This window comes from Myotis brandtii, unplaced genomic scaffold, assembly GCF_000412655.1.
Source record: "Myotis brandtii unplaced genomic scaffold, ASM41265v1 scaffold695, whole genome shotgun sequence".
NCBI lineage: Eukaryota > Metazoa > Chordata > Mammalia > Chiroptera > Vespertilionidae > Myotis > Myotis brandtii.
The window spans coordinates 1,357,488-1,368,574 of NW_005370716.1; the positions used below are offsets into that span (position 1 = coordinate 1,357,488).

The 11,087-nt window shown below is 48.2% G+C and overlaps 1 protein-coding gene across 3 annotated transcripts in view; it reads left to right on the plus strand.

Moving 5' to 3' along the window:
* PRRG3 (proline rich Gla (G-carboxyglutamic acid) 3 (transmembrane)) overlaps positions 1-10,161 on the plus strand; it is an 11,269-nt gene extending 1,108 nt beyond the window's left edge. Inside the window, exons 1-4 of one of the 3 annotated variants that reach the window (XM_005881956.2) lie at positions 1-72; positions 2,711-2,748; positions 4,045-4,205; positions 4,567-10,161. In XM_005881956.2, the coding sequence (XP_005882018.1) occupies positions 2,742-2,748; positions 4,045-4,205; positions 4,567-5,094 (696 nt within the window). In that variant the 5' untranslated portion in view covers positions 1-72; positions 2,711-2,741 and the 3' untranslated portion in view covers positions 5,095-10,161. Of the gene's footprint in view, positions 73-99; positions 282-2,710; positions 2,749-4,044; positions 4,206-4,566 lie in introns of those variants that run through there. The other 2 variants (XM_005881958.2, XM_005881957.2) reach the window with 2 other exon arrangements.
* Positions 10,162-11,087: the final 926 nt, after the last annotated feature.

Consider the following 11,087-nt stretch of genomic DNA (forward strand, 5'->3'; position numbering starts at 1 on the left):
GAAAGAGGAGGAGCAGCGAGGTGGCGGGCTGCGTGCGCAAACAGGGCGTCCGCCTCCTGGGCCCGGAGAACGGTGAGGCCATTTGGGTTGGGTGCCCCAGCCCCGAGGGCACGGTTCAGTGTCCAAGACCACTGAACAGGGCGCGGGGCACTATTGGGGGAGGGTCTGGATGTCCGGCCGGGCCAAGGCGTTGGGGTCTTGAGCAGACCCGGGAGATGAATGCTGCTGGGCCAGGAGTTCGTGGGCAGGGCGCTGGTGCGGGCTATGGAGGGCGAGGACAGGTACTTTGAGGGCTGGCATGAGTGGAAGGGGACAAGGAGGGTCCAGTGTTTGAGTTAGAGCATAATTTGGGAGTCCCATGTCACTGGGTGGGTTGATGAGTCATAAGATTTGGAAACCACAGAAGCTTTCGTGGGGATCAGTTCTAACTGAGGGAAATAAAAAGGGTTTGGATTTAGAGAAGTGGTTTGGAGGCCATGTCTTGGGACTCCAGGTCTGATGGCCGCCAGTCCCCATGCAAGGAACTTTGGGAGCCAAGTCCCTGAGTGCTATGATTCGGAAGCTCCAGCCTGGAGTCTGGAGGTCTTTGTGGTGGCCTTCCTTCCTTTCTAGGCCTTCAGGATTCAGCTGTGTTCCTGTGGGGAGTGGGTTAAAAATTCCTCCGGCCTACAATCAGCCTTACAGTATCCACCAGGGGCAGGAGGAACATATACATGCGTGACTGCTGCAGCGTTCTCTGTCATGGAGCCCTCACGCTTCCTCACTGTTGCCATAGTAACAGCCTATCGATGGTGTATTTATAGGGGAAGAAGCAGGCGCTACATTTGGGAGAAGGAGGGGGAGGAGGCCTCATAGCAGCAGCAGCAGTGACGTTGGCTACAGAATTGTTAATAGAGTGTGGCTATGCCCTGTGAGCTGTTTGGGGGAGTTCCTGGCTTGTATGAAGCTTGAAAATGAACTAATGACTTTTTTCAGGTATCAGAATAGCCTACTTTAGGGGCTATGAGATGTGTGAGTGTGCATTTATCGAAGTCAGGTGTTTGGGGGCAAGAAGTGGCTATTGCAAGCTGTTATGTAATTTTTCCACGTAAATAATTAAAAAAAACAATGCTGCAATTCTCTTTGATAAGCAATTAAACAGTTTTCTACCTTCACTTATTAGTAAAGCCTTTACTCATTCTCTTCAAACCCTGGCACAAAGGCTCCATTTTTCTTCAATCAAAAACCTTGCTGTTAGGCATGCCACACCCACACCCTGGCCACATGACCAGCATTGGCTGTAGGGGAACCTCAGAGATCTGCAATGGAAGCAGAATTGAGATCTAATAGTCCATCTACACTCTCATAAACATTGCGGGTCAACTTTTCTCACAATAGTAGGCCCATCGTTGAGAGATTCACATGATGATAGTTTTGGATGGGATCGTTGTGGGGTTCAAAAGAGAAAGTCCCCCTTGACATGGTGTTTCCATAGATGGATGTAAGATGTGCTGTTTTTTTCTTTGGTTTTAATTTTATTTATGATTTATATCCTACCTGTTTGCCAAAAGGATTAGAAGATATATTTTAAATATACTTAAGACTCTGTAAACATAAATTAAAAAGTGTATACCTTGTCATAGGGGAGAGGCATATGTGCTGAACAACTGGGCATCCAGGGCACTTGTACGTGATGGTCAATGTTAATGCTGAACTTCCTGGCAGCCTAGGAAAAAAGGGTAGCACAATGGGTTACACCGTTCACGTGTCCTGCATCCAAATAGTCATGAAACCAGAGCTTCTGCTTGGGGAGGGGAGCAGTGGGGTGATTGCTCCCAGATGTGGACAGTTGGGCCAGTGCTTCGGAATATGAGCATGAGTGGGAGTGTATGTTGGGGGGAGCAGTGTGCTGTGGCTAGGGTTTACATACTGGCTGGATAATTCCTGAGCAGGAGCACAGCTTTCAGACAATAGCTCACATCAGAGGCAACACTTGTATTGAGTTAGCATCTCAGTTTTGATCTCATCAGTCACTGTCTTGGTACACTGCTGCAGTGTTCTTTAATGCAAAGAGGAGAGATGACTGGTTTCAGGAGATCTTTGCCATCATGTCTGGTGAATATGAATGTAGCAGGTCACCTTGGTTTGGGCCATGACTTTTGAGATGGTTGTTGCTGCCATGTTAAGCTTTGCCAGTGCCTGCTCCTTAAACATGTGCTGCCTCTTTTCAAGAAACGTGCTTGTCATTAGAGGTATCTGGGACTTTCCGTTGTGAGCAAAATTAGTTTCCAAAATGTGACCTCTCTCTGTCACTATTGATTTGCTTGACCTTGCCTAACTCCTGGTATCTCTGAGGTTCTCTCCAATTCAAAAGTGCACAGATTCCTTGAGGAAAGTGAGAAAGGAGGAACCTCAGCCTGTAGGAGTTTTTTGTTTTTAAAGAAAAAGTTAAGTTCTAGGTCTTCTAGAATCTCAGAATATTCTTGGCGAAAGAGCTAGAGGGTTTTCTTTGGGCCGTGCAGGGCCTCGGGAAGCTCTGGAGGGGAGCTCAGGGTAGAATGGGAAGCAGCAGAACTATGAGCAACACTGCAGAGGGTGCTGTGCCTCATAAGGTGCTGCTTTAACTTTGGCCAAGCCAGTGGGGCTATGGTTCACATTCTAGCACCAAAAGGGTGCCCTGTAGGTTTTGGGATGTCATTTCAACTGTGACTCTGCTTTTCTCCTTTTCCAGGCAAGTGAGACGCTGGTTCTGAGGGAGCACTATGGCACGTGAGTTTTTCTGAGCCTAGGCCAAGTGGGGAAGGGCCATGCCTAAGGGCTCATGGGAAAAGTGCATATCCATCTTTCAAGTCCTTGCCAGCTCTCCCCAGATTGTCCCTGTGGCCCCAGTCTGACTAGCTTTTTCTGCAATACATGCTCACTTGGAGCTGTGCACTTACCCAGGCCACTATGGCAGAAACTAAAATGACAGGTCATAAGGCCTGGGGAAGGGTGCCTGCCTGCTGGCAAAGCCCTACCTACCTGGGCATGAGTGGGACTGTTTGACATGAGAACTAAGAAGTCTCACCTCTAGGGTCATATCAGGAGTAGATGTCACCTCTTCTTTTATTCTCTAAAGTCCTAGGCCAGGCTTATGGAGGTACATAGCTCGTATTATACCGGTCAGCTCAAATGGAATAAGTAGATATGGCTACCACTCAATGACTTTTTTCCAGGAGGCAACTGTGCCCAGTAGACAAAGATTTAGATTTTCCCTATGGACCCTGCTACCCTCTTCTCAGTCTCATGTACATTCAGTCCTCTGACCTACTCCTGTCTGGGTTTGTACAAGACTGATTTGGGCAAGGCTATTAATGCTAGGTGATCTGACAGCACAGGTGGTCATTCAGGTGCAGGGAAGATACCCTGATAGAGTCTTATGAGATTGTTTAGTATTGGTCACCAGCATCAGCCTCAAAGAAGATGCTGGTGACCTCATGATAAGGGCTCTGATTTTCTTGTTTTGAGGTGAGGCAGGAGATACTGGGTGTTTTTTCACTGACTACTCAAAATCCTTCATGTCCATCCACACTCTACACAACATGCACTCTCCATTTTCCTCCATAGCACCAGAGACATGAGTCTTATTGAGTCCATGGTATTCTAGACCAGTGGTCAGCAAACTCATTAGTTAACAGAGCCAAATATCAACAGTGCAACGATTGAAATTTCTTTTGAGAGCCAAATTTTTTAAACTTAAACTATATAGGTAGGTACATTGTTATTAACTTAATTAGGGTACTCCTAAGGCTTAGGAAGAGCCACACTCAAGGGGCCAAAGAGCCGCATGTGGCTCGCGAGCCGCAGTTTGCCGACCACGGTTCTAGACAGATACATCATGGCATCACATAAAGTCAGCCATTCCATCCCTGCTACAAAGGGCCAATCATGTCTGCGATGGTGGCTAGCCAGCTGGCTTTGTTTTGCTTCCCTCCATCATTGTGCTTCTGTGCATGGGCTGAGTCTGGTTTGAAGGAGCCCCTGGGCACCTCCCCATTCCAGGCCTCAGTGCAGCTTTCTCCTCAGTGTTTCTGGAGGCCAAGAATGCCCATTCGGTCCTGAAACGATTTCCTCGTGCCAATGAGTTCCTGGAGGAGCTGCGCCAGGGTACCATCGAGCGGGAGTGTATGGAGGAGATCTGCAGCTACGAGGAGGTCAAGGAGGTGTTTGAGGACAAAGAGAAAACGGCATGTACCATCCTATGGCTGGGTTCTGGGAGGAGAGGTAGCCTCAGGAATAAGAAGAGCAGGCCCAGGTGCCTCAGATGGAATAGAATCAATGAAGGAAAGCCAGCCTAATCCAAGGCAGGGCCATTGGGGCCATAGAAGAACAGAAAACATATCCTTAGAGTCCCATTGGCCTGATTCTGGGGGCCTCCTCTATGGGAGTGTTGCTGCTCATCCTTGGTGCATTCTATAGCCTCTCTGATAGCTCTTAGAGGCCAGTCAGATGGGGTGGGGTACGGAGCAGTCTTGCGGAAGGTCTCTGAGGTCCATCTGGGGCATGAGCACTTGTGCATAAGTGTAAGTGGCCCTTCTTCTTTTGCAGATGGAGTTCTGGAAGGGATACCCTAATGCAGTCTACTCTGTCCGAGACCCTGCACAGAGCTCAGATGCCATGTATGTGGTGGTGCCTCTTCTGGGGGTGGCGTTGCTGATTGTCATCGCCTTGTTTATCATCTGGAGGTGCCAGCTGCAGAAAGCCACCCGTCACCACCCTTCATATGCTCAGAACCGGTACCTAGCAAGTCGCGGCGGGCACAGCCTGCCCCGGGTCATGGTGTACCGGGGCACTGTGCATAGTCAGGGGGAGTCCTCTGGGCACCGGGAGGCAGGGAGCAACCCGCAGGTGGTGCTGGGGCCCAGTCGGGGGAGCAGAACCACAGTCCGCCTTGAGAGCACCCTCTACCTTCCTGAGCTCTCTCTCTCTAGACTGTCCAGTGCCACTCCTCCCCCATCCTATGAGGAGGTGACTGCACCCCAGGAAAGCAGCAGTGAGGAGGCAAGTGTCACTTACAGTGACCCACCCCCAAAGTATGAGGAGATAGTGGCTGCCAACCCTGGCTCAGACAAGTAATGGGACTTGTGAAAGAGGTATGAAAACCTCTTTCAGGGGTCTCCTATTTTCTTTTTAACTTTTTAAAGACTGTGCCACCACAAAACAGCCTTAGCCTCCTTGTTGCCAAATAATTTCCTAACCGTGGATTTGTAGGAAGTCAGTTGTCAGGTGGAGGGGTGTAGGGAGCACACATGCCCCTGGAAAGAGCTACAGGCCAGAGAGCCCAGCTCTTCCAGAAGCCCCCTATGTCCCTCCATCCTGTCCTTCTGTCAGGGACTGGCTTCTCTTATGCCAAAGGAATCACCCCATGGAATTGACTGTGGCCAGAATGTCCATAGGCTTGGGCCCTGGGGCCGCACAGCTGGCTGAAGACCTGTCTGTGTCTGGAAGCCTAGGCCACAGAAATGAGAGAGAGGAGCCAGCCCTTCAACTCCATTTCCCCTCAGCAGTCCTGTGCTTACTGTCCTGGCTTACATTTTGAGGACAAGAACAGGACTGAACAAAAAACAAACAGAAAGAGTTATAACAAATAAATAACGAACACAATAAAACAAAACACTATAACCTAGGCCATTCATAGGAGGCCAAGGGAAATCAATCTCACAGATCTGTGATGCTTCTCTCCCCCAATGCCCACCCCCCCATCCTGCTGACCAGGTTAAAATGAATGTCTAGAGTAACCTGGAAGGAGGACAGGGTGTGTAAAGGGTGAAGGGTAGGGACCTGGCTGGCAGAGCTGCCTCCTCCAGATTGAGCAAAGGGGCCTGCGTGAACTTTGCCATCCTGGAGTGGTAGCTCTGGTTCTGGTGTGCTTGGTCTCTCCCAGGTCTTGGCTCTCCAGACATATGCACTGGCTGTGCTAAAACTGCTACCTATTGGCATGAGTCCAATCATAGCCCTGGGAAAACCTATCTGGCTGCCTCTGCCTGCAGAGTCCCTGGCCTCTGAATGGTTGGGGTACAGGCTGGGGCAGACACCTGAAGTTTTCTCCTCATAAGGTTGATTGTCCCATAGCACATCTACACCCATGAACTTGGCCTCCTCAGCACTGTGCTCTCTGGTTTTGAACTTTTGGGATACTTCCCTTTTCATGAGTAGGTGAATTGAGTTGAATTTGAACTTTAGATAGCTTATTTTTTCTTAATGATGGTACCCACCTGGGAAGAAGATCCTAAAATGTCCAATTTTAGAAATTTCTTTGCGAGGGAGATGGGGAAGCCTGGGGTAGAAGGCCCATCCAGGATTTGCCCTGTCATTGCCAGGTGCTGGCCTGTTTTTATTAACCCCTTTCTGTGGCCCAAGAGCTGTCCACCTTTCCATTTCAGTGAGGTTTTGGACAGCAATGGGGGCAGAGGTGACCTATCTTTAACTGTCAATGACCACACAAAAGACCGTCGACACCCTGTCCCCCAACCCTTCATCTCTATCCTCTTGGCCTTGGTGCCAAACCATTTTTCCTCTGTGGTGCTTTTTTAAATGTAGCAAATTTTTGTGGAGCCCAAAAGAGTGCATAGCCAGGGTCTCTTGGCAACCACAGCAGTTTAAAACCCACTGAGAAGACAAGCTCCTTTCTGTTTAAACAGCTTTCCAAGGCAGGCATCGGGCCTTTTTGTTTGAATGCAGCCCTGCCTTGTGGCCACAGATAACATCTGGAGGCCCCTTCAGTCTTGGACACTTGCCCTGAGACTTGCTTCAAGTCAGGAGGCTTGTGATCTTATCCCAGTGAGGCCACCAATTTGGACAACTTGACCTTGTGGCTGGGGTTTTTCATCCTTCCCCCTACCTCACAGGACTATGTGGAGGTTGACTGAGCTAATGCCTGTGTAGTATGGTTTGCCCTTAGGAAGATTCTTCTAGAAATGTGTAGGTTATAGGGGACCATCTTAGTGGAGGCCTTCATATGACTTTGATATTGAGTCTCAACCTGGGGAATCAGTCTCCTGCCAGTCGACCCTTTCTGTTCCCTCTCCCCACCCCACCCCCCACCCCTGAGAGCTCCCTGGTGCCAGAGGTGCTGACCAGGTGGCATTCCAACTTTCTTTCCTTCCTTGTTTCCTCCCTCTGGATCTCTAGCACTACACTCCTACCCTTCTTCACAAAGGCATTTTTGGCCCATGCTTTTTCCATGATGGAGGCTGGGGTCAATCCCATTTGGCCCTGTTAGAAAACCTGAGGCAGCCTGAAACTCTGGGGCCAGCCCCTGCCCTCTCAGCATTTTCTCGGGCTGGTGCCTCTGTGTGACCTGGGAGAAGACACTTACCCCCATGTGTCTCCTCTCCACTGAGCAGAGGGCCAGGCATAGGCCCCATCGACCAGAGCCAAGAAATGCCTGCTGCCTTTGGCATCTATTGAGCCCTTCCTTACTGAGCTGCCAGATATTTGCAGCTGGGTGGAGACAATAGATATGGAAGCAGGAACTTGGCCCAATGGAGGGTGGCACATGTCCTTCAGGCGCTGAGCACAGATTTACAGGGAGAGCTCACTCAGAGGCATTTCCTTAAGGCCCTGTGCTCTCTGGTTTAGGTGCTTGACAGCATTCTTCTGGGTGGGCTTGCCACCATGGTCTCTGGGACATTTTTTGCAGTATATTGTAGAAAAAGACTGTACAGTCCACAATGGTCATCATTCCTCGCGGTGCACATTTGGCTTTTATGAATGCTCTGTACATATCTTTCAAACTCTGTCTTTGTATGGACATAGATTTGATACAATGCTAACGCTGCAGTAGCCACATCTTTGTTGTTTTTGGACTTGTGTGTGTGTGTGTGTGTGTGTGTGTGTGTGTGTGTGTACTCTTGTGCACGTTGCCTTTTCTCACATGCTTATCTGAAACAATAGCCGGTGTGTGGCTATATTTGTACCAGGAAGGAGGGTTCCCGTCTGAAAGGGAGGAATGTCCCCTCCCGGGGACTGGGTAGCCTGATGACAGGGCCCTGAAGAGGAAAGCTGAGATTTGCTGTCGGAGCCCCCCAAAGTTGTCACCTTTTGCCCCCACTCACAAAAAAACATTGGAAGAAGACGAAGCAGCTCCATCCTGGGTGCCTTCGCCTGCTGGGATTCCCAACTCACATGCCTTTTTTATTTGGTGCCCCTTCCTTTCCTGTTTTGTGGGCATCAGCAGCTGAAGGAAATATGAATGCTCCCGAGACTTTTAATTTTTAATTTTTTGGGTGGAAGGATGTGTGACTTTTGACTTTGCGAAGGGCGGGGCTAGTTATTCAGATATTTTTCATTAACAAAGAAAAGGCTTTAAAAATTCCTTGAAAAATGACTCACTCGTTTTCAACCAAAAACTTTCTAAGAATTTTTAAAACAAGAGTCACAATCTTGTCCCTTCCCTGCTGCTCCCCATCACCCAGGGTTTTCAAACCAAAAGCACAAGAGAAAGAGTGGAGCTCACAGGTGCCCAGCTGACGTGCACAGCATTAGCATTGTACCCTGGCTGATGGAAATGCAACTGAAGGCCAGGGACCTCCTCTTCTACTTGCCAATCCCACTGCCATTTGTGTGAATTCCTTAGGGTGCTTTGGAAGACAGGAATCTGGCTGATTGTTGGACGTTGTCTTTTTTGTAGCCTGAATATGAGGAATTCAGGACAGGAAAGTGTCTGTTAGGAGTTGGAGCCAGATGGTTCCTCTCTGGCTGGCTGGGGTTTAATCTTTTGACAACCAAATGGCATCCCATGAGAAGAAGAAAAAAACAACACTGCCTCTAGATTGTTCTTTTATCTGAGAGAGATCATCAAGAGAGACTCACTCACCTGCGCTCTATCTTTCTAGGAGTATGTACTTGTGCTATGTCTCATGTGTGTGCCCTCGTGGTCAAAGCCAAGATGGAGAGCTGGGCAGCAGAGCTGCTGGTGTAGGGTGCTTTTCAGCTTGACAAGTAATGAAGTTCCATTTCAGGATTACGCTGATTCAGAAACAAGCACATCCTCCCCACTGAACTCTCCTCATACTATTTAGTATAATTAGCTAATTTAAAAGTACTGTAATCAGACCGCCTGCAACTATGGTAAAAAGCCCATTAACTTGAGGCCCACTAATTTAGAACTTAGAGAAAATCACGACTGAAGATAATTCATGGTATCTGCAATTCTTGCTCTGTAGAAATGTTGGAAGTACTCTTCCCCTTAGTCAATTTCCAGGGTCATATGCGTAAGAGGGATCTAGTATATAATGAGTACCTTTTTCAAATAAAAGGCTCAGGATATTAACGATCCCTGCACCGTGCCTTCAGCTTTGGGGGTTCAGCAATTCTCATATGTAAGGCTCTTTCTGTACTGGATGATCGCTTGTTCTCTCTCCATCGTGGGGATGTTGGGTATTGCAGCTTTTCATTCTACTCCTTTATTCACCTTGGAATCATATAGTTTGTGAACTACACTGCAATTTAAAGTAATATAACCGTGTATCTTGCTAAATATTCTGTAAAGCAGATGCTTTGCTATTAGACTGGCCGTTCCTATCATTCGCCGCCCCCAAATATTCAAAGGGAGCGTTTCCTTTCACAGGCTGTGGGCGGTGAGTCTCTCTCTAGCAAGAATTTCTCTGACAAAGATATCCAAACAGCACACCCCCTCAGGCTCAATGCCTCAACAGTTGTTCCACTGTACTGAGATATCTGCCCGTTGAACAGTGCCTGCTCTGCTCCCGCCCCCAGCCCGAGCATTAACACAGATATTCAAGATTGGGATAAATCCCACAGCTGCTTTTGCCTTCAAATCCATCTCCCCTTGTGGATGCCACTTTCCCAGGCCTGAACACACCTGCTATTTCACTCTGTGATTGTGAATTTGTGATAGTGGAAACTCATATGTGCAACTGAGCTTATAGACATGATTACTGTGAAATGGATTAATTTTGGTACCACTTTAAACTGTGCTTTTATTCATGTGTTGACCCATGTCAGCTGGGAAATCTGTGCATTCAGTAATAGGTCAGGATTTCACTGGAGCCTGGGGGCAACAAACAAACTTGCTTCTGATCTCTTTCTTTGTCTCTGTCTCTCTCATTGTAATTATTGAGTTTAGCTGTTAAATTTTGTCTCTTTCTGTACAAGATAATGAATAATAATAAAGAGCAAATGTAATTCACTTGTGTTCTGTCCTCATCTATTTTGGATCCCCAGACTTCCATGGGGGATGGATGGTTGTGGGCTAAACTGGTTTTTCCAAAAGTCAGACTATAGATAAGGAAACAGCCCAAACCAGTTTGGAAGCAGGAAGCAAAGATGTCCTGGGTCCTAATGTTTGTCCCCGTGTGTGTAAGATGATCTCCTGCCCCACACCCCTGGGATGAAGTTTGTAAGATCTGTCACAAATCACATCAGCAACTTCCCTGACACCTGATCCCTGGTTACTAACAGAGGTGTCCCTGGCTAGGATGCCCTGCTTCTTTTCAGAGCTGGGGGAGGAGCTGGAATGAAGGTTTTTCCTATGTCCTTTGTAGGTGGGCCATGATACTCAGACTTCGTCCTGGCCCAGCTTCCTGAATTTCGAGGATGGCAAGAGTCAGAGACTATTCAGAGGCCAATGACGCCCTAACCTCCCCCTTGGCAGAAGTGTGGTCTTAGCCCCAAACACACTCAGGTGTTGGTGCAGAGTGAGATATGGCCATGGGACATCACTGGCACAAGTTGTGTCAATCCCCAATAATGAAAATAATTCACTCTTTAATAGGAAAAGCCATGGTAGTGATGAGACAATAGCAATAAAATTCAGGGCCTCTTTTTGAGGATTGAATGTAGAGGCTAAATGCCAGGAAAGAGAGCCAGAGACCCTAAATTCCATTCTTATCCCAGTCTGGACCCCAGGCTTCCAAAGTCCCCCTTGGGGTACTACCCAAGGAACTGAGCCTCCCTTTCTTATCTGCCAGCTGTGTCATAAGACCATAGATTATAGGGACAAGGCAGTTGGATTGCTTTTAGAGGGTGAGGGCAAGTCAGGGGCATGAGGGACCTAAAGGGGTGATGGTGAGGAGAGACATTTCTACTCCAGTGTCTCCAAGTCC